At 45.6% G+C, this 20,229-nt stretch overlaps 1 protein-coding gene across 2 annotated transcripts; it reads left to right on the top strand.

The window, feature by feature from the left end:
• The first annotated feature begins 1,237 nt into the window (after positions 1-1,237).
• ETV3 (ets variant 3) lies at positions 1,238-13,516 on the top strand. 2 transcript variants are annotated; one of them, XM_004693865.2, is made up of 4 exons: positions 1,238-1,291; positions 1,880-2,117; positions 3,358-3,473; positions 8,912-13,516. In XM_004693865.2, the coding sequence occupies exons 1-4, from the start codon at positions 1,246-1,248 to the stop codon at positions 10,048-10,050; spliced, it is 1,539 nt and encodes a 512-aa protein (XP_004693922.1). In that variant the 5' UTR covers positions 1,238-1,245; the 3' UTR covers positions 10,051-13,516. The 2 variants fall into 2 exon arrangements, with proteins under 2 accessions (XP_004693922.1, XP_012588869.1); XM_012733415.1 differs by lacking the exon at positions 8,912-13,516 and adding an exon at positions 7,537-7,623.
• Positions 13,517-20,229: the final 6,713 nt, after the last annotated feature.

The following is a 20,229-nucleotide window of genomic DNA, read 5'->3' as shown; positions in this document are numbered from 1 at the left end:
CGGAGATGGGAGCAGCCTGGAGAGGAAGCTCCTGCCTCAGCTCTGGGCCGCCTTATTGTGTACCTTGTGTATATGACTATGTGTCTGTGTTTGGTTTTGCCTTCCTTTGGGATATTTATCTCTTCCTTATTCCCTGGTAGTTTTAAAGGCTAAAACTTGCTTCTAATGTGTGTGGTGAGAAAAAGTCAAGGGATTCAAAGGAATCAGTGAAATTTCCAAGATTAGGAATTTTCCCCGCCCCACCCTAGAGCCTCTGAGGCATCTACATTCTCACAAGACTCCTGCTAATGTGGGTGCTGAGGGCCTGTCACCCACCCTAGGGAGCTTGAAGGTGGGTCTGACCTCTCCTGCCTGCATTTCCCTCTGGCAGTTTCTCCCTTCCCTCCTTTTTTTACTAAAGGATTGACTGACACGAAGCAGCTTGCTGCTAGGAACAGGAAATGTATTGAGGAATTTAAATCTGCATGGAATGAATTCAGATCGCATCAAAGTATCCCTGCACTTACTGGACAGGAGATGCTCAGAAATGCCTGCTTTTCTTTTCCCCCTTTGCTATTAAAAAAATTAAATATAAACTTTTCCACAAAACAGTTTTTGGGAGTACATATTTATTGTATAGGATGACTGTACATATGATATGATGTGTTTACTTCCTGTATCCCAGGGTGTTTTTCAGGGAAGGAGCTGTTTCTGATTGGGAGGAGTTTTCTTTCTCCCATCTCACATAATTCAGTGAAATAAATCAAAATCAGATGTGCATTTTTGAGTGGCAATCAGATGGATTTTGATTTTTTTTTTTCACTCTTCTTTAAACTGGTACATCTGGGTAACTCAGGCTTGTGTATCTTGGCATCCAGGCCTGTCTAGTAATAGAAGACAAACTGTTTGACTTGTTTTGGCTGCCTTTTTGGACCTATTTCACCGTACCCTTCCTTTTTACATTTGAAGGACTGGTCAGGAGGAAGAAAACAAATATTAAAGACAGTGTTTACACTTTGTGGTTTGAAGTCAGGTGAGCGATAATTACAGCCTTTGAAGCTGATGACCAGAGGACCATCATTTGATGACTTGGGGATTAACAGTTTAGAGGTGACATGTTTGAAAGAAAGAGGGTTACATAAGGAGGTACAGATAGGGAAAAGGAAGTTTGGGAAAAGGCTGTGCCAGAAACCTTGGGAGGATAATAAATTAAACAGCCCTTTAAAGTAATTGTTGTGGCTTGTATCTCTCAGCAGGACGGTGAAAATGAAAGCAGGCTGTAGCATCGTGGAAAAGCCAGAGGGAGGTGGAGGTGAGCAGGTGTTAAATCAACTCTGATATACCTGGAATGTCCCTCACTGGCTCCTTTTCTCTGCTGTTGGGCTCTTCCTACTCCACAGATGCCAGGCACAACTGATACCTCTCAACGGGTGGATGAGTACTGTCAGGACAGTTGAGGGCTTGTTCTCTGTGGATGAATGTTTAACGTGTCTGGTCACCACTCCCTCATCCCAAGTGTTGTCTCTTTCCTGTTAGAGACACAGTTCCAACTTTTCAACTGTGTTTTCCTAAAACAGTAGCTTATCTTTCCTGTTTATTTCCTTTGGAACTTTAATGCCCTCATAGAAGTAGGCCTGAGATTTAAAACATATAAAGGAGTAAGTGATCGGGACATCTGGGTACTACTACCCAACTCTCAGATTTAATGATTGTCAAAGCATGGAGGTAACTTCTCCATGCTTCTCTCCCTGCTGTGGTGAGCCCCAACCCTGACTGAAAGGGTGTTTGTGGTATGTTTGCATAGCACTAGAGATCCTGAACATTGGAATGTGAAGTCAAGATACTGGTATGCATGTACCTAGCCCCTGACTATCTTGATCTTGCCCTTTTCACATTAAAGGGTATCAGTTTCCTGACTGGGCCTATAAAACAGAGTCCTCCCCCGGCTCCCGGCAGATCCAGCTGTGGCACTTCATCCTAGAGCTGCTGCAGAAGGAAGAGTTCCGCCATGTCATCGCCTGGCAGCAGGGAGAGTACGGGGAGTTTGTCATCAAGGATCCAGATGAGGTGGCCCGCCTCTGGGGCCGCAGGAAGTGCAAACCACAGATGAATTATGACAAGTTGAGCCGGGCCCTCAGGTAAGAAAAAGAATTCCCAAATCCATGGTGTTAACAGATTAGCAGGAGACTAAGCAGTTTGGTGACTATTAGATAAAAAGGATATCAGGTGATAAGAGGCTATACTAGCTAAGTGAATAATGTGTAACATTGAAGTGGGAGTAGAAGAGCTGTTGAATCTGAGTAGCACAGGCACAGGAGGAGAAAAGGCATATCTTTGGTTATATGTAGGAGGGAATTCCAACGCGGTTGGCACTGGATCCTGACAGACAACTGATTCTGCTCAGTAGTGGGCGGTAGTGTATGGTGAAACATGGATTGGAGCTCATTTATGATCCAGAGGATTAGTTTAGACTTCCCTGTTGGAAATCTATTAGAATTTCTCTCTTTAGGCTCTCCTGGAAAAAACTGGGAAAAGTGAAGCAAGTACACAGGACAGGAGTTCACTGAATGCTACTCACCTGACGCTTTTGGAACCATATCTGTGGGCTCAGCTGTCAGTTCATAGGTTGCTAAAACACATCTAAAGAATGATCACTTTAAGTTTTCTCAGGTTCTCTTTTCCCCTTGTCAATCTTTACATTTCATAACCATTTAGCCCTCAGAGAGCCAGAAGGCAGTTTATAATCTCTGCTACTGAATAGAAACGAGGATAGAGGTTCTGGGTCCATTGAATTTCCCCTGCTTTTCTTCTTTATTTGTGAATATAAAATCTGTGTCACAGCTTTGCTGAGCCTCTCAGTCCTCTGAGAGTGGAGCAAACCAAGCTCACTACTGTCTCCCAAATCAGGGTGTACCATTGTTTGACCTGCCACCATAAAAACAGCTCTACATTCCTTTGTGCCTTGAATTAAGGCCTCGAGACTAGTAACCACATCAGGTCTCTCAGGAGACTTGTCTGTCCCCATCTGGGTAAGGCAGAAAAGAGAAACCAGGCAGTTAGTGGCATACAGTAGAACAGGAAGGAAATACACTATAGAATTGAAGTTGTAAGATGGAGAAGAGTGGCTGGGTCAGGGACAGATGTTCATGATCTTAAAATGAGATTGTCGTTATAAAACTCTAGCCAAGGACTAGAACTTGATTGAAAATTGAATGGGAAAAGTATACTCTTAGGTTCCCAGCCTTAGGGCAAGACTACAAAAGAATGATAGTGATGTTTGTAATACATATAGCAAGAATTGTTCATCATGGTTACCTAAGTGGATCCAAAATTGTCAGTAACTAGAAAATAAATTAACATGCATTCCTGTTTTTACAGATACTATTACAATAAGAGGATCCTTCATAAAACAAAAGGGAAACGATTTACTTACAAATTTAACTTCAACAAGCTGGTGATGCCCAATTACCCATTCATCAACATTCGCTCAAGTGGTAAGATGCAAATTCAACTTGGGGAAGAATTTTGAATTGAAAAAAGAAATTTAAAAACCCAAGTGTAGGACCTGGCACATATAAGAGGGTTTTAAAAACCCTAATGTACCTTGATCCTTGTATTGCCTTGGTGCTGGAAAGTTTTCCTGCTCTCACATACAGGGAGCATTAGGTTCTGTGGCAGAGAGAGATTGGTTTGGTTTGTTTGGTTGGTTCTCTTTTTGCCTATCATTGATCTCACTAGCCTCTTTAGGTGTCATGTTCCTTAGGTTTGTGTTGATTTTTAAGTTCAGAACTCTGTTTTAACACCCTACCTAGTAGCTCTGTCATTAGACTGAGAACCTGTTTCTACAAACACTTCCGATTTTCTATGAAACTACCAAGCTCTCCCTTATCAAGTGAATATCATCAAAACCACAGCATCCTTGATCACAGAAGGGGAGGCTCATTTGTCAACAGTGAAAAGCAGTGTCTTTGATCTGCACTAACAACTTAGAGAAAGGCTGTAGGGTTACTTGACCTTCTCTTAAGTGCAGCAGGGCTTCCCTTCTAGGCCTCAGACCAACAGCTTTCCATCACTGCTTCCTCGCAGAGTGCAGATCTGCCTGAGGCAAAAGGCAGTCTATTTATAGGTTTAGATTTTGTTGCTGTTTTGGGGTTTATTTTTCTTTATTCTTTCTTTTTCTTTTTTTGGTGTTTTTAAGATGCAAATCATACCCCTCCCCAAGGAAATAGATTATACTGAACTAGTTTCTGACTAGCCTCATCAGTAACCAATCTTTTGTAGCATTGTGTGTTAAAACAAAGAATTTTGTGATTCTTCAGCATTACAGCTTCTCAGAGAAAAGTTGGAAGAACCTGAAAAATTAGAGCGGGGGTGTGGCTGAGAGAATGTAATGCTGAGATCCACTGCAGATGTGTAATTACTACACAACAAGTCAGGGCGGTTTTAGCCTACACTGCTTTCGTTACTGTTCCATCTCTCTTGAAGCCACTCCCTCTTGTCCCTGGGGCATGCATTTAAAAAAAAACTGGTATTGGAATGTATCTCTCTAATTACAACCTGTTTTCTTTCCTTGTGCCTTAGGGAGAGAGGCATTAGGAAATCAAACCTGTTCTAGCCACTGGAATCCCATTTCCTCTATTTTTCACTCTTGCACCCTCCCTGTGCACCTGGAAATATTGGGGCTAGGTGGGTACCCCCAGATTTGAAGAATGTGTTGATAGCATGCCCCATTTGTTCTTTTTTGTCTATTGAAGCCCCAAACAACCAGCCACCTGGCAGCCTGGAATTGGGGCATCCATAAGCCATAGAAACTGATATACTTTTCCAGGATAACAGAAATCTGGACTTTCACTCTGGAAACACTGGCCTGGAACAGTAGTGACCTAACACAGTATCTTCTGCCTGAAGGCAGTTAAACCTACACTGATACTTAACTAAGTTCCAGATCCTAATCAAGAAGTGATAGGAGAAGCAAAATATCATTCACTTTTCTTTTAGGCATAATACATAATTGCTTATTACATCCTAGTTATATTATAGACAATTCAAGAAAGCTGGAGTCATTAATTCATAAAGAACATTTACTTACATAGATCAGATGTTTCAGGTTTACTTTGGTGATAAAGGACTAACACTTATTGAATGTCCACTTAAGGGAGTTACTTTTGCTTAGTGTTTTTTTGTGAATTGTTTCAGTTCTCCCAGTTCAATAAAGTATATGTTTAAATATCCATATTTTACAAATGCTAAAACTAAGGATAACAGCAAAGTCAAAGATTGGTCAGAGTGGGTTGAATACAGTTAGTTACCTGTTGAGCAATTTTTTCAAGAAGCAATTCCTGAGAGATTGAGGTATTGAAGTATAGGTCTTATTTAATATATTGTGTATTCATTCATTTATTCAACAGATAATATATTAAGCCCTAGAGACTCAAAAAGATATAAAAAGGTTATGGGTGTGTTCTTTATCTCTAGGAACTTAAATTTAGCTGGAGCTTTTGAGGTTTATTGCAATTCAGAATGCATTGTGGAACATGATAAGCACTCTGAAGTAGAGCTGTGTGGATTTAGATTATGGAAGCCAGATAGCTCATGTCTAAGATGGTTGGGTGATAGTTCAGCTATATTTGATCTGTGTGTTTGTGAAAACTGAGATAATACATGCTGATTGCAATGTAGCAGTAAAATACAGATGTTTATAAAGTAAAGCAAACATTCTCTTTTCTTTTCCCCACAAGTCTGCCCACTATTAACAGTGCAGGTTAGATTATTTAACATTTGCTATTAAAAGTACTAATATATTCAGAATCTCATTTTTGTCATTAAAAGGACCCTATAAAACACATGGTTAATTATATTTTACTGTCATACTTGAATAAGAAATACTGGAAAGATCAGAATATACTGGTAAAAATGGTTACCTGTCAGGTTGGGGCCAAGGATAGGCTTGAGACCTTCCATCTATCCCTCCTACCCTGTTCCAGTATTTTATATTTATCTTTTAGAAAACTTCACATCTGTAAAGAATTAGAAAAAATAGAACAGTGGACACCCATGTACTATATCTAGGTTCAGTAATCATTAACATTATTGTCATATTTGCTTTATCTCTCTATATAATTGCAAATAAGACACAGACATGATGGCATTTCACCCCTGTGCATGTCAGCCAGCATGTATTTCCCAGGTACAAGGACAGTCACCATAACCTTGGAAACATGACCACACCCAGGAAGTTTGACATTGCTCTAATGCAGTTATCTAACATATGGTCAATGTTAATTGTTTTAGTTTTCATGAGTCCTGTCTTATCCATTTTATAGATAAGGAAATTGAGGCACAGAAAGGTGAATTATTCAGAGTCCCACAAATAAGAGGTGGAAGGCAACCTTTTGAACGTAGGAAAGGCCTTTTATTTATTTCCATCGTACCAGAGGAGGGGTCAAAGATTAACTGGTTACTTCACCAAACTGTAAGGTACCAGAACTAAAATTCAGACCCAAATCTTCTAGACCTGGGTTTCTTGGTGACTCCAAGAAATAATACTCCAAAGCAGTATTATTTAAACTTATTTTTAACAGCAAACGTATGTTTTTAAAGAAAATCTTGATATGCTATTTCAACGTGTTATATATAAAGCAGGGCTGCTGCAGTCAATTAGAGTAGAGAATGCTGCTTCTTCACCATTGCTCTTGGGTTTGTCCTCCTTTGCTAGTCTAAATGTATTTGGAAAATGCTAAGTATCATATTTCCTTCTTGCAGCTTTACAGTGTGTCTTTAGCATGTGTAAAGAATGAGATAACCTCCAGTTTATTTTAAAAAGAAAAAAAAACTAAACTGTTCAGGAGATTGGACCTTCTTCTACTCAGTTCTTGAGAACACATAGAAGTGGTATTTTGCTTTTGAGTGTATATATATGCTCTTTTTTTTTTTCTTAAAGATTATTCATACAAGAACTGGAATATAGGTCAGAGGTGGGGGTGGGGGTATCGGTGAGAGGGATTCACCAGAGAGTGGGGAGCAGCAGGCAAGACAGCAGAGGTCTGCTGTACCTTGTGGGTCACCTCCCTGGCAGGGACTTGAACTTGTGCTGCAGTGACCATGGATTGCTTCATAGTGCTGCACAGGGAGGCCCTATATATGCTCTTAATACAAAATCAAGATTCAAAAGAGAACTTTAGCCTATGTTAATAGGCGCCTGCAGAAGTTGGCCTGACACACTCTTGACTGTACTTAAAATATATACATCTGTTTTCCTTAAATTTGTGGCTTTAAGAGGTGGGGTGGGACAGAGGGAAAGCTACGGAGGTCCTGCAGAACAGTTTTCTGTGGACATAACTTCTGGCCTTGCTGCTCTAGCCTTGCACCGCTCAGATCTCTGTGCCTGGAGAGCTGCAGTCCTGTCCACTCTGGAGTTTGTCTAAGGAAGGCAGCTGGTGGGAGCTGTTTCTACCCACACCAGATCTTTTGCACTTTTTGTGTTTCTTCTCCTAGATCACTGTACTTTTCACTTACTGGGTCTTTCTTGTTTTTCCTTCTCCTTTATCTCATGTCAAGAATATAAAGAGCCCATCAGACTTCATCAGTGATAGAAGCCACTCATCCCTCCCAGGAGCCCAGAGTCTCTGAAGCCTCAGATGAACTCTTGGTCCTCTCACCCAACCCAGTGTCTGAAGCCTTGCTTATGCTCTGTGTAACAGAAGATCTTTGGGGAGCCTTGAGAATTTGTGAGCCTCTGAAGTTGATATGTTTAGTCCAGTGTTGGTTTCTGTTTAGAGCTTCAAATGTTAGCAAGTGAACTTGAGAGTGATAGGTGTAGGGTTAAAGTCTCAGTGCTATCAAGCTATCCGTAGCCACTGCAGCCTAAGTTCAATCCCTGACCAGGGAGGTGACACACATGGCACAGCAGGCCTCTGTTGTCTCATCAACTGCTGCCCTCAGCAGTATATTTCAGTTCATCTGCCTGTTCTGCTACACATTCTTGTCTCTTGTGAATCTTCTCACCCTCTACACCTCTGCTCTACACCCCAGTTCCTTGTATGCATAAATAAATCTTAAACAGCAACAATTTGTCCTAACAAACATGGCTTTTTTTTTTTTTTTTTAATCTTTTCTTAAAATTATATGATCTGGCCCTCCCTGGTGGCGCAGCGGGTTAAAGCACAGCACTGAGAATCTAAAGCCGCTTCCTCATGAGTTCGATTCCCGCCTGCCCCGGAGGTGACCACATGGCGTGGCAGACCTCTCCTGACCCGCCCGTTGCTCCCCTCAGCAGTGTACTTCGTCGATCTGCCTGTTCTGTTCCCCACTCTGTCTCTGGTGAAGCCTCTCACTGCCCCTGAGCCTCTGGCCTGTACCCCAGTTCTGTATGTACAAATAAATAAATCCTTAAAAAAAAAATTCAAAAAAAAATTATATGATCTTACTCACTTCCATATATGTGAGATACAGGCACAGGGTCTTTGGTCTCTTAATGTAGTGCTTTACAGACATGTCATTTTTAGGGCTGTTTGTTTTAGGGGGTGTTTTATAGATGTGGCCAAAATTATGAAAGAAAGGACTCTGGAAAGTTAATAATTGAAATAGACGATCTGTCACAGAATTTAGAGTTATAGAAAGGAAGACTCTTTATGTCCCTTCATCACTGAACTAATACTTATTGAACACTCACCAACTGAACCCCTAGAAACCTGATTGTGAGCAATTTGCACTCCCTGCCTGCCCTCTTGGAATTAGATAAACAAGTAAGTGGTATTTCACATAGGGAAAAGTGTTGTGAAGATAAGGGGAGTAAGGGACTAGAGAAAGATGGCAACTAAATCAGGTAGAGAAAGTCCTGTTGCTCCTAAATATCTTGTCCTCGTTTACATGAGTAAAAGTGCCGCTAATGACTGAACAGACCCCTAAAGTGGCTTTGTCTTCTCCATCTCAGGTGTGGTTCCCCAGAGTGCGCCACCAGTGCCAACCGCTTCTTCCCGTTTCCATTTCCCACCTCTCGACACCCATTCTCCAACTGGTGATGTGCAGCCAGGGCGCTTCTCTACTGGCTCCCTGACTGCTTCTGGCCAGGAGTCAAGTAATGGTGCTGACAGGAAAGTGGAGCTTTCAGAGCTGGAGGAAGGCTCTGCTGCTGACTGGCGCCGCGGTGTGGATCTCATGTCCTCCCGGAATGCTGTTGGTGGTGGAGGGATTGGCCATCAGAAGCGCAAACCTGACATAATGCTTCCTCTGTTCACTCGGCCAGGGATGTACCCTGACCCCCACAGTCCCTTTGCTGTCTCTCCAATCCCTGGCCGAGGAGGGGTCCTTAATGTCCCCATTTCACCAGCTCTCTCCCTGACTCCCACCATCTTCTCCTATAGCCCATCACCAGGCCTGAGCCCCTTCACCAGCAGCAGTTGCTTCTCTTTCAACCCCGAAGAAATGAAACACTACCTTCACTCTCAAGCCTGCTCTGTGTTCAACTACCATCTGAGTCCCCGGACATTTCCCCGGTATCCAGGGCTCATGGTCCCACCACTACAGTGCCAAATGCACCCTGAGGAGTCAGCCCAGTTCTCTATCAAGCTGCAGCCCCCGCCAGTTGGACGGAAGAATCGCGAGAGGGTAGAGAGTAGTGAGGAGTCTTCACCTGTCACTGTCCCCACCATGGCTCCTGGCCCCCCGAGAATTAAGGTGGAGCCAGCCCCTGAAAAGGATCCCGAGAGTCTCAGGCAGTTGACACAAGAGAAGGAGGAGCGCTCCCAGGAAGAGGGCACTGTGCCGACCAGGACCGTAGAAGAGGGGAAAGGCACCATCTTTGCCCGCCCGGCTGCACCACCTACCTGGTCCTCAGTGCCCACTAGCACCCCAAGTGAAGAACCTCCAGAGGTGACTGAAGACAGTGAGGACAGGCCTGGCAAAGAACCCAGTGCTCCTGAGAAGAAGGAAGATGCCCTGATGCCCCCCAAGCTTCGGTTGAAGCGGCGCTGGAATGATAACCCTGAAGCCCGAGAGCTGAGTAAGAGTGGCAAGTTCCTCTGGAGTGGGCCAGGAGCCCGGGGCCTGGCCACAGCAGCTGCAGATGCCTAGAACTGGAAGTGGATGGAGAGCTGTTTATACTATAATCAAATACATACGTGTATTTATGTAGCAAGATTTTGGGATAGGGTGGGGGGAGGGCATTATTAGACTGGTTTGATCATTCTAGGGGAATAGACTTGTATTTTTGTTTGGGGATGGGATGGGGTATCTTCAGTTGTACATTAGGTGGGATGTGAACACACTTCTTTTCCTGGTGAGTAGGACACGGGAAGGGTATTGAACTGAAAGGAGAAAGAGCCTCTGTTTCCTGTTGAGGCTTATACTTTCTGACAAACTCCCAAAGGGCCAAAAGACTGGTCCCGTGATAGTTCAGGTTCCAGACTTCTTTCTTTTCTATTGTATTTATATATGGAAAGCCATTAATGAATTTATTTTGCTCTGAGAGATATACATAAAAGGGAAAGGACATGGTTGGGAGGTGAACAAGTGAAAGGCCATTAATAACTAAGTATTTTGTACGAAATGTTATTTCAAGGGAGGAATAAGATAATTTCAGTCTAATAAGGGGGGAGGGGGAATATCCAGATTTTGCTCTTTTTTCCTTTGTTGTTTGGCGTTTTTCTTTTCCTTTAAAAAAAAAATAGTTTTCAGGAAACATGAAGTGGACTGCCAGAGTGGGGTGGAAGGCGCAGGAGCTGAGCTTCGCATGAAACAGCATGCCTGCTCTGAATTTCTTGGACTTTTTACCTACTTCACCTATTCAGAAGCCATGAGGAGTTGTAAACTCTTGTTCAGGGAAGAAAGAAGAGGCAGGACAAAGTAACCCAATGCCTTTAAACACAAAAAATGATCTTCACGCTTACCTTTCCGTTGTGGGTTTGGGGAGCCAAACCAAAGTGTGACTGAGCAGTTCACCAAGAGGCATGACAGTGTTGATGATGTCTTTCCATTGTGTCTGGTTCTCTCGCCGTTTCCTTAAGTCGAGCCTTAACAGTGAACATACTGGCAACATGATACGGGTCTGTCAAACCTGTAAAACGACGCATGCAACTGTTCGGGTCATCCAGGAATGTGGAAACATGAAATTTCGCTTCAGCATTTTGTCGTGCCCTCTGAATGTTACTGGGATGGGTAGTTGAAAGGCAGGACTGTGGGAGTGAAGGCGAGATGATGCCCAGAAATGCAGAAGGTAGCTGAGGTCCAAGTGGATGTTGGTTGAGATTGAAGAGAGAAGTGGACAGAAGACACAGAAGGCAGCCAGATGCCGAAGGCCTGGTGTGACTGAAAGTTGGTTTGTGTCCTGTTGTGGTTTTGTCATTCTTGCCATTCCCATGTTCCTCACTTCTTCAGATTCTCATAATTAGTTGATCCTCCTACATGAGACTCCAGTTTATGGACAGTGAGGAATTGTTTGTGGGGAATTTCCTTCCAACAGTTACAACGGAAGGGAAAAGTGATGCTCTTACATGAAGCAAGACGGGCCTGGACTAGGGACAGAGAGAAAGAAGCTACAGCCAGCTCTGTGTGTGTGATGGGTGTAGGGGGGGAGACGAGTGTAACTAGTGTACAGAAATAACTGGCTCAGATCGCCTGGCAGCAGGAAGAAAAGAACTAACTTCATAATCTGAACAGGGCAAGGAGCTGGGCACAGGGATGCACTCGGGGTTGGAGAAATTTCTGGCTTCACCTCATCCGAAGTGAACTCTAGGAAGCATTTGAGGGATGTGTCTGCTGGTGGGGGTGGTATTTCTTTTTTTAAACTGGAGTGCGTGTATGAGAAAGTCTCAGGAAGCTCAGAGCAGGTGAGTGAGTTCCTATGTGCTCTGGGGTGGTAAGTTTGTCGTGCTGTTTTATGGCAAGTGTGTTCCCCTTGTTTGATTCAGATCTAATGAGTGATTTGTCTTTCCCTAATGAGTGGTTTGGGAGAGTGGACCCTAGCAACTCAGGCTTTCATCAGGCTGCCTTTGGTTGGTTGTGTTTTTGTCACTTTCTCTGCACCTTGACTTACCTCTAATCAGAATGCAAGCCCAGGCAGGTGGGGGAGGGACTGTTGCTTGGCATTGCCCGATCTAACCAGGGAGGCTGGCTAGCCACCCTCTGTCCACTGGAGGTGGGCGCCAGTAGGTGTCGGTATGATCTCAGGAATAGAAACACGAGGCCTTTTAAGTAAAAGGGAGAAAAAAATCCATGATGCATACCTGTAACCCCCTAGAACCCAAGTGCCAGAATTCCTAGATGCTGCTTCTGTTTGAACAAAAAGTCACTGCTTTTACACTTGAAAAAAAAAAACACTCAAAAAAAAAATGTTCAGCTCCATGAAAAATGTTTCTTTGCTTTAAGAAATTGGTGTTCAGTCATTTCCCTTGATTGCCATCCCACCAGTAAATTGTTGGTTGAATTTTCACTGCACACTGGGGTTGAGGGGAGGGTCCTTACACAGACCGAATTTGGGCTTGCTTAGCAATTGAACCTGGAACTATAGAGGTCTTTGATATTTCCTGGAGTGCAGGGGTTGAAGGTAATTTCTTTCCCCCCAACCCAATACTGGAGCACTCTTCACCAGCCTGGGTCAGAGCTGGGCCTTCTCTTCCATGAGCATCTGATCACTGTCCAGCAGATTGACGGGGGGGGGGGGATGGAGAGACCTTTCTCTCCCCCAGTTTTCCAAATTTTGCTGTGCCAAATGTTTAAGACTTTGCAATTACAAATCTTAAAACTTCACTAATCGAAAACTTGTTCATGCAGTTTGTTTTTAAATTTTAGAAAATAGTGGAGGCCTCTTGGGGGCATCCATCCAGCCTTGCTGAGCTCGTGCTCTTCTTTTTTTAATAATGGCTAGGAGTGAAAAACAAGTCGCCAAGTCCCTTCAGCCCCTGTTTTCAAGCTGCACTGCATTAACCCAACTTGTCAACTAAGAGAATTATTGCTCCCTGGTCCTGCATGGGCCAAGATACTTTCTGAAGCATTAAAAAAATGAAGTATATCACTTCTCATCAAGCGGGTAAGGTCAGTTGGCTGTTTGTCCCTTGTTTTTTATTTATTCCATAATTATGTTTGTGCTTTTTGTTTGGTGAGCAGTAACGGAATATTTTAATTTTAAAAGGAAAAATACTTTGATCCAAACTTTTAAGAACTTCCTTTTTTAGTGGGGGCAGGGGAGGGAAGGTAAGTTATCAGTTAATTTGTTTTGAAATATTTAGGCATTCTTGAGTTATAAATTGTGATGCAGGGATCTGTGAGTGAGACATTCACATATGAAAGATGACTTCACTAGTTATCCGCTTAAGCAGAATAAAGTGTGTATATGTACATAAAATGTAAGTAATATGAACTCCATTGTGCAGTGCCTTTTAGATGTTCCGCTTTCTATAAAGTCTTCAAATTTTTGCATATATATATTATATATATATATGATGTAATGTTATAGAAATATATGTATAATATACATATTTTTTCCAGGGGTATCTGATAGCTCTGTATTTTGTTATGGAAGTTGAAAGAAAAACGTATTTTACCTCAGAAATTAAAGTTAAATAAAAAAAAATACTTTTAAGTAACGTTCACTAAGTGTTGGTTTTATGGTTGACACACTGAGCCGAGGTGGTCATGCCAGAGAACTTGCCAAATGCTGCTGCTTGCCCAACTCCCCCCTCACCGTTGTTGCAGGATGCCAACTGAGGAGATGGGGTTCATCTCAACACTTGGGGAGCTTGTTGGTTTCCTTGTATCAGTGACTGCTTCTAGATAAACAACTGGAGCCAGGGACAAGAGGCAGTGGGGAAATTTCTGCCTCAGTTGTTTTGGAAGCCCTTGGATGTACATGGCAAAGGCAGACACAGCAGGCTGGTACTTTGTATTTCATTTTATATGAAATATCCAGAGTGCAGACCCACAGAGAGAGAACAGGTAAGCGAAATAAGTGGAGATGGTTGTGGTAGCTGAATGCCAGTGGTCACATGGCGGGAGGTGATGAAAATGTCCTTCGGTGGTGGTAGTTGTACAATAAATAGGTCATTGATTGACAGTCATAATGTGAACATCTCAAAAGGTGGTTTTGTTGGTGTTTTTAAGTACTAATAAGCTAGAACTAAGGAAACCTAGTATTTCCAGTAAAGGGCAAGAACCCAGAGAGGGTAGGCCACCCTGGTGCGGGTGTTGAGTAACGTGTAATGCACCCTAAGAAAAATGGTACCAGATGGAGTCATCTCATTTTACCCTTGGGAGATAGACAAAGTGACCTGAAGATGCCAGCATTTGCAAAATTTGACATTATTTTTAAAGGTTTTTTTGTTGTTGTTGTTGTTTTTAATGTATACAAAACTGGGACACAGGCCAGAGGTGCAGGGGCAGTGAGAGGATTCACCAAAGACAATGGGGAGCAGAACAGGCAGATGGACAAAGTACACTACTGAGGGGAGCAGCGGGTGGGCTAGGAGAGGTCTGCCACGCCATGTGGTCAGGGACATGGGATGGAACTTATGCTGAGGTGGCTTTAGCTTCTTAATGCTGTGCTTTAACCCGCTGCACCACCAGGGAGAACCCAAATTTGACCTCGTTTAGTCATAAGTTAAGAAAGGCTGACATTGAGCAGGGGCGAGACTGGAGCAAACTAGAATGGAATATGGTCTTGGGAACACCTAAATGGTTTACCTTTTATTCTGCTAGCAGTGCCACCCCCAATAATGTTAAAAGAGAATTTTAGCAAGGCTAATGAGCATGAAGGCCACAGGCCTGAAAAAGCTAGCCTGTGCAGTTAATTGTTCAAGATGAGCATTAAATTTTAGGTGGGAACAAGTGAAAGTGACAGAAGCTAACTGACTGCTACCTGAAGCTGGGGATGAGCTAGCTAAGAAGCAGACCCTCCCACTGGAGTGTCTCCTGCTTTTTCCCCTTCCTCAATGCTGCTACTGAAAGAAGAGATGGGTTAGAGGGTTAGAAAGGAAATATGATACAGTTTTGAGAGCAGGCTCCCAAGTGCATGGTCTGTCATCCTATGTTAACCAACTCATAAGATTAGATGGCAGTTATTCACATTCTGAGCAAAGGAGTTGGGGGGGTAGGGGGGGAAGTAAAGAGATGGTCCCTCAGAGGGAAAAGGGGAATAGGGAGGGAGGGTCAGAGGATAAAGGGTCAGAAGGGTCACAGCTCTTCAGGGAGTGGGGCATAAAGCACTCAGTAGCTCCCCACAATCTCCCTGTTTAGCTTAAGAGGCCCTTCATAATCTGGTCCCTACTTAGCCTTCTAGCCTCATCCTATTTTTCTTATTTTTTTCTTAACCACACGTGTGCCTGTATACTCTTCCACCTCCACACATAAAGCCTGAACTGCATGAGTGCATAGATATCACCACTTGGTGACATAGTTACCAGGCATAGTTACAGCTATGGCCAATCTAAATCTGCATGAGCTCCTCTGAGGTCAACACCCATTTTACTGAGAGGAATGCTGAGTCACAAGAGATGGTAACTTGTGTGACTAGAAGTCAGACCCCAATACCTGTACTCTTAGAGTCTTTGTCAGGACTCAGTCATGTTGGAACCCAGGTCTGATGAGCCTCTTCTACCTGGTCACTTACACCATTTGTCAGGATTCAATTCAGATGTCTTTGACTCCAAACCCCTGAGCAGTGTTTGGCCTTCCCTGGGCTCTGCTTTATGCACTGTTGCAGTCCATGTTTCCCTCTGCACAAGCCTTCCACAGGTCATAATACTCAGGATGTCCTGAAGCCAAGGGCTGGTGGTATTTTGTTCATCTTTCCCCAGGCCTTACTTAGCACATTGCCTGGAGCTTGAGGATGCTTGATAAGTGTTTGTTGGATAAACAAATAAAAGTCTGAAAGGAACTTGACTGTCAGACCCAGCAGTCTGGTCCTGGAGTGAGGACAGGCAAAGGGACAGGGCTGGGCCTCCCAGGTGGCCTAGGGGTTAAGTCTCAGCATTATCACCTTGATAACACACCAGGGAGCTGACCCATGTGGCCCAGGATACCTCCCCTCAGCAGTATATTTCAGTAGATCGACCTGTTCTGCTCCCCACTGTCTCTGGTGAATCCTCTCACCGCCCTGTATCTCTGCTACATCCCAGCTCTTCTACACAAAAATTAAAGTTGTTTTTAAAGATCTATTCATTTATGCATACAAGACAGAAGTATGGGGGATGAGAGGATTCACCACAGACAGAGTGGGGACTAGAACAGGCAGATAACTGAAATGCACTGCTGAGCGGAGCAGCAGATCAGACAGGAGAGGTCTGCCGTGCCCTGAGTGAGGGTCAGCTTCCTGGCAGGGGTTTGAACTCATGCTGCAGTGGCTGCAGATAGCTGAATCATGCTTCATTTTAACCCCTGTGCCCCCAGAAAGGCCCCATCAAAGATAAAATCTTAAAAAAAGGGACAGGGCAGATGGCTCCCAGTGCACACAGGCCCAGAGTGGGGGCGCTGCTGAGGCCCCTCTTCCAACACTGCCTCTCCCCTTCTCCAGGACAGTTTCCTGAGATGAGCCCTCCAGAGGCATCTTCAGGCTCTCTCCCACCTCTCTGCAACTGAACCTTCTCCCTCCTGCCTGCAAACCTGCCTCCACTCAGGGACACATGGGTACTTGGCTACACCTAGGGTCCAGACACTAGTTCTAGCTTCATTCACCCATCCCTGGTTGGTCCTACCAAAACCAAAAACCCCAGTGAGACTAAAGCAGCTGAAAACCCCCAAGAAGCCTGTGCTCTGACATCCCCATCATGGTGCCTATTCTCTACAAAGCTTCACATTACTATTCCAGGGGCCCCTCTCAGGTGGAGACTCTCCCCTGCTTTACAGATAAGAAAAGTGAGGAACAGAGGGGATCACCCATCCTACTGGCTCAAGCAACTTTTCCCTTCATTCATCATCATCGCCTTGGATCACATCGTCTTGGATCTGAGGCAGGGGTGAAGCACTTTTTCCCCTAACCCCCTAAGAATCAGACCCAGAACTGGGAGCAGTGGCAGTGACCCAAGCTTAGTATTTCTCCGGGGTGTCAGACCTTGTGTCCCAGTCTGGAGTACACAAGGGGGGTGGGGGAGGGGCGCAGGCCCTGCAGTAGGCTGGGGGAGGGATCCTGGTCCATCAGCCTCTTGGGGTAGTGAGCTGACCAAGACTGGATGAAGATCAAACATAAAAGCCTCCCCAGGACACAAATGAGCCCAACCCTGACTCCAGGGCAGTGGGCAGTTTGAAGGGGCCGGGGGACTCCCCTGGTCTTCTGTCTCCAGAATCTGGGGGTCTGGTCTAAGCAGACAGCCCAAATAATGAGCTGATTTAGAAGCGAGTCCAGGCCAAGAAGCAGAAGCCATCCTCTCCCAGGGCTGCTCCACCCTAACTTAACCCCAAGACTGGTCTAGATCAAGTTTCAACCTTGGTCCCAGTGAGCGCCATGGGGGGAAGCATTGCCTGGCCTCTCTCCTGGAGTCCGCAGGGACCTCCCCAAGGAGGGGAGAGGAAGAGGGCGAAAAGCAAGCACCCTCTCTCCAGGTCAGCCTTGACACCAGGGTGCTGCTTGTGTCGTTAAGACTTCCTTCTGTTTTTCTCCCCAGGTTCCTCAAAGAGCAGCATGAGCAGGCACGAGAGTGAGGAACCAGCCATAATCTGGGTTTTTGAGATTTAAGCGCTTCTTTGACTTTTGCCCTCTTGGCAACTAACTGGAAGGAAAGGAGAGGGGAAATTGCGGTGTGCGGTACTGGTCTAGCTTTAGAAAATCTGTCTTTGGAATGTCACAGGTAAAGGAGTTGATTTATTCTCCTGCTCCCGGCCCTGCTGGGAAAAAGTTTTTCTGCACATATTGAAATGTTGGTCTTCTGCTGAACAAACAAGTCCTCCTACCCCCATGTTAAAAATAATATTTATCCCTCTTGTCACTTAACTTGTCTTGGTCCACAAAATTACTTACTTTATCCACAAAATTGCCCTCTGTGAAAGGGGCCATTATTATCCTCATTCTGTGGATGAAGTGAGGTGAATCGCCCAAGGTCAACATAATTGTAAGGGCCGGGACTCACCCAGAGTAACTCACTTTGTGCCATTGGGCAGTCACGCACAACACTCACAGCTGCCCCCGGACACTGGGGCCCCTGCTGTCTGAGGGCTATGGTTCCAGTGGAGGGGACAAGCGGCGCTATGAACAGAAATACAAGGCCCACAGCAAGGTGACAAGTCAGTCATGTCCTGAGTGCCTATGAAGTGCCTGGCTCTGTGCTGGGATTCCCCCACCGTCCCTGCCAGCCAGTTTGGGGTGGGGGAACGGGTCCTGCTCCATTGCTTTCCCCACAAAGACACAGCCCTGCTTTGACCCCCACCCAGGAGGCTGGAACTGCAGGACTGTTTTGGGCAGGCGGGAACCCAGGTGTTCCCTCAATACTAGGGCACTCCCTCTCTGCCCTGAGCCCTTTCTGAACAACAAGAGCATCCGAAGACCACTTCTAAACAAGGGCTGTCCCCTGATAAACAAGCACCCCGATAGAGGCACCCACACGGCCTACTTCAGACCAGCAGGAACCAGGCATCTTCCCAGCTCCCTGGAGGTGCAGCTCAGCCATCACCAGACAGACACCCCACAGACAGGGTAGTGAGGGTATACTACCAGGAAGAGTGAGACAAGGGTAGAGCCTTTCCAGTCCAGCACGGAGGGGGGTTGGGGGGTGGGGTGGAAGGGAGCTGATCTCACCTATCCTTAGAGGGCTTCCATCTAGCTGAGGAACAGCACCCCCGCCCCCCACTCCCCACTGTGGTGGGCAGCTGATCATCCAGCTGTAGCCCCTATAAGGGGGAAAGGAGACAGGTGGGAAAAGATGGGAAAGAGGGGGAGCCATCACCTTAGGAGGACTGTTGGGAAGGAAATAGAGCCAATGGGAGGAGGAGGTGGAGATGGAGAAGGGAGGATTGGGGAGGGTGGCAGCCTGGCAGGGTTGGGAGGGGCTGGGATTGACACTTTGAGGGGAACTGGTGTGGAGAAGCTGAGGCGAATGAATTCCTGGGGCCTATGGGGAGAAGAAATTGAGGGGGGCAGCAGGAATGGGCAGGGGAGTGGGATTCAGAGGAGGGAGCAGCCCACCCCTCCAGCCTCCTGCCTATTGCATTGATCTGCTAGATTACTCAATTTCACCCGTATTGATCAGGTAATTGCTTTATCTCGGGTCTCATTTGAGCTCTGCATTCTCCTGGCTTTCCCTCCTCTCTCCCTCTTATTTTTTTTCCCATCAGCCTGAGACAGAGCTCCTTAACACAGAACACACACGCACCACACACTCACACACAGACAGGGCAGCCTGCCCAGGGCTGGTGTTTGGAGTGGTGGCAGGAGTAGGGGTGGAGATCGGCCCTACCTGGACACCCCTGAGTTCCCTGCTGACAAATCCTTCCCAGCTCCAGATAATAAAAATGTCTGTCCATCCCAGATTCCCAGGGGTCCATGAAAGCTGGGAGAAATAGAATCTGTGGCCATTGGCCCTCATCTGCCTCTTCTTACCCTCCCAGCCCCTTCCCAAACCTGGAGTCCTCCAGCTCCCCAGCCCAACTTCTAGATGTCCCTTCAGAGCCAGCTTCCATCCCCCTTGCTGCTCTTTCAGGCTGAAGTTACGCAGCACCCCTGCCCTCTCTGTGCCCTACTTGTGCCCCCTCCTCACAACCCTGCCTGCTTTGCTGTTCTCAGAGAGCCCTGGCCCCCTGCCAGCCCTGGCATAAGTAGCTCACCCACCTCGCCCTAGGAAGGGGAGCCAGGGAAGGAGACTCTGGGCCTCCTCCTTAGGGAGTCTACAAACTGGGGGACCTCCAGGCACTCTCTGGTCTGAGAGAGAAAATAAGTCCCCCAGGGAACCCCTAATTTGAGAAGTAAATCTCCTGGCTTCCTGAAGCCCCTGTTCTGAGCAAGTTCCCTGTTCTGAGGCAAACCCCATCTGAAGACCAGACAAGATCCACACAGAAGACAAAAGGCCAGACCCAGAGGGAGTTAAGGCTGTAACATCCTGACAAGATTCAGTTCCTCACCATCTTCCAGAGCTCAGCCCTGGAGGGGACAACATACACTGAAACTGTTATTTGCAAACAGAACCATACCCCCAGCCTGGGTGTGGGGTCTGGGGGCCACGGGGCACACCCACTTGAGGCCCTGTCCCACTTGAGGCCCTGTCCCTCCTTCCAGTGCACACTCAGGGCCCTGGGCCCTGAGCTTCCATCCAAGTGGCCAAGTTTGGCCTCCAGGCT

The sequence above is a fragment of the Condylura cristata genome, unplaced genomic scaffold (assembly GCF_000260355.1).
Source record: "Condylura cristata isolate star-nosed mole 26May11 unplaced genomic scaffold, ConCri1.0 scaffold00040, whole genome shotgun sequence".
NCBI classification, from domain to species: Eukaryota; Metazoa; Chordata; class Mammalia; order Eulipotyphla; family Talpidae; genus Condylura; species Condylura cristata.
Note: the sequence above shows the minus strand (reverse complement) of the source record. Positions and strands in the feature narration are given on the sequence as shown.

Excerpts from the sequence above, each read along its gene's own strand:
- ETV3 (XM_004693865.2), top strand. The coding sequence starts at position 1,246 with ATGAAAGCAGGCTGTAGCATCGTGGAAAAGCCAGAGGGAGGTGGAG. Across the intron at positions 2,118-3,357 it reads AAGTTGAGCCGGGCCCTCAG|ATACTATTACAATAAGAGGA; the intron begins GTAAGAAAAAGA and ends CTGTTTTTACAG. Across the intron at positions 3,474-8,911 it reads CATCAACATTCGCTCAAGTG|GTGTGGTTCCCCAGAGTGCG; the intron begins GTAAGATGCAAA and ends TCTCCATCTCAG.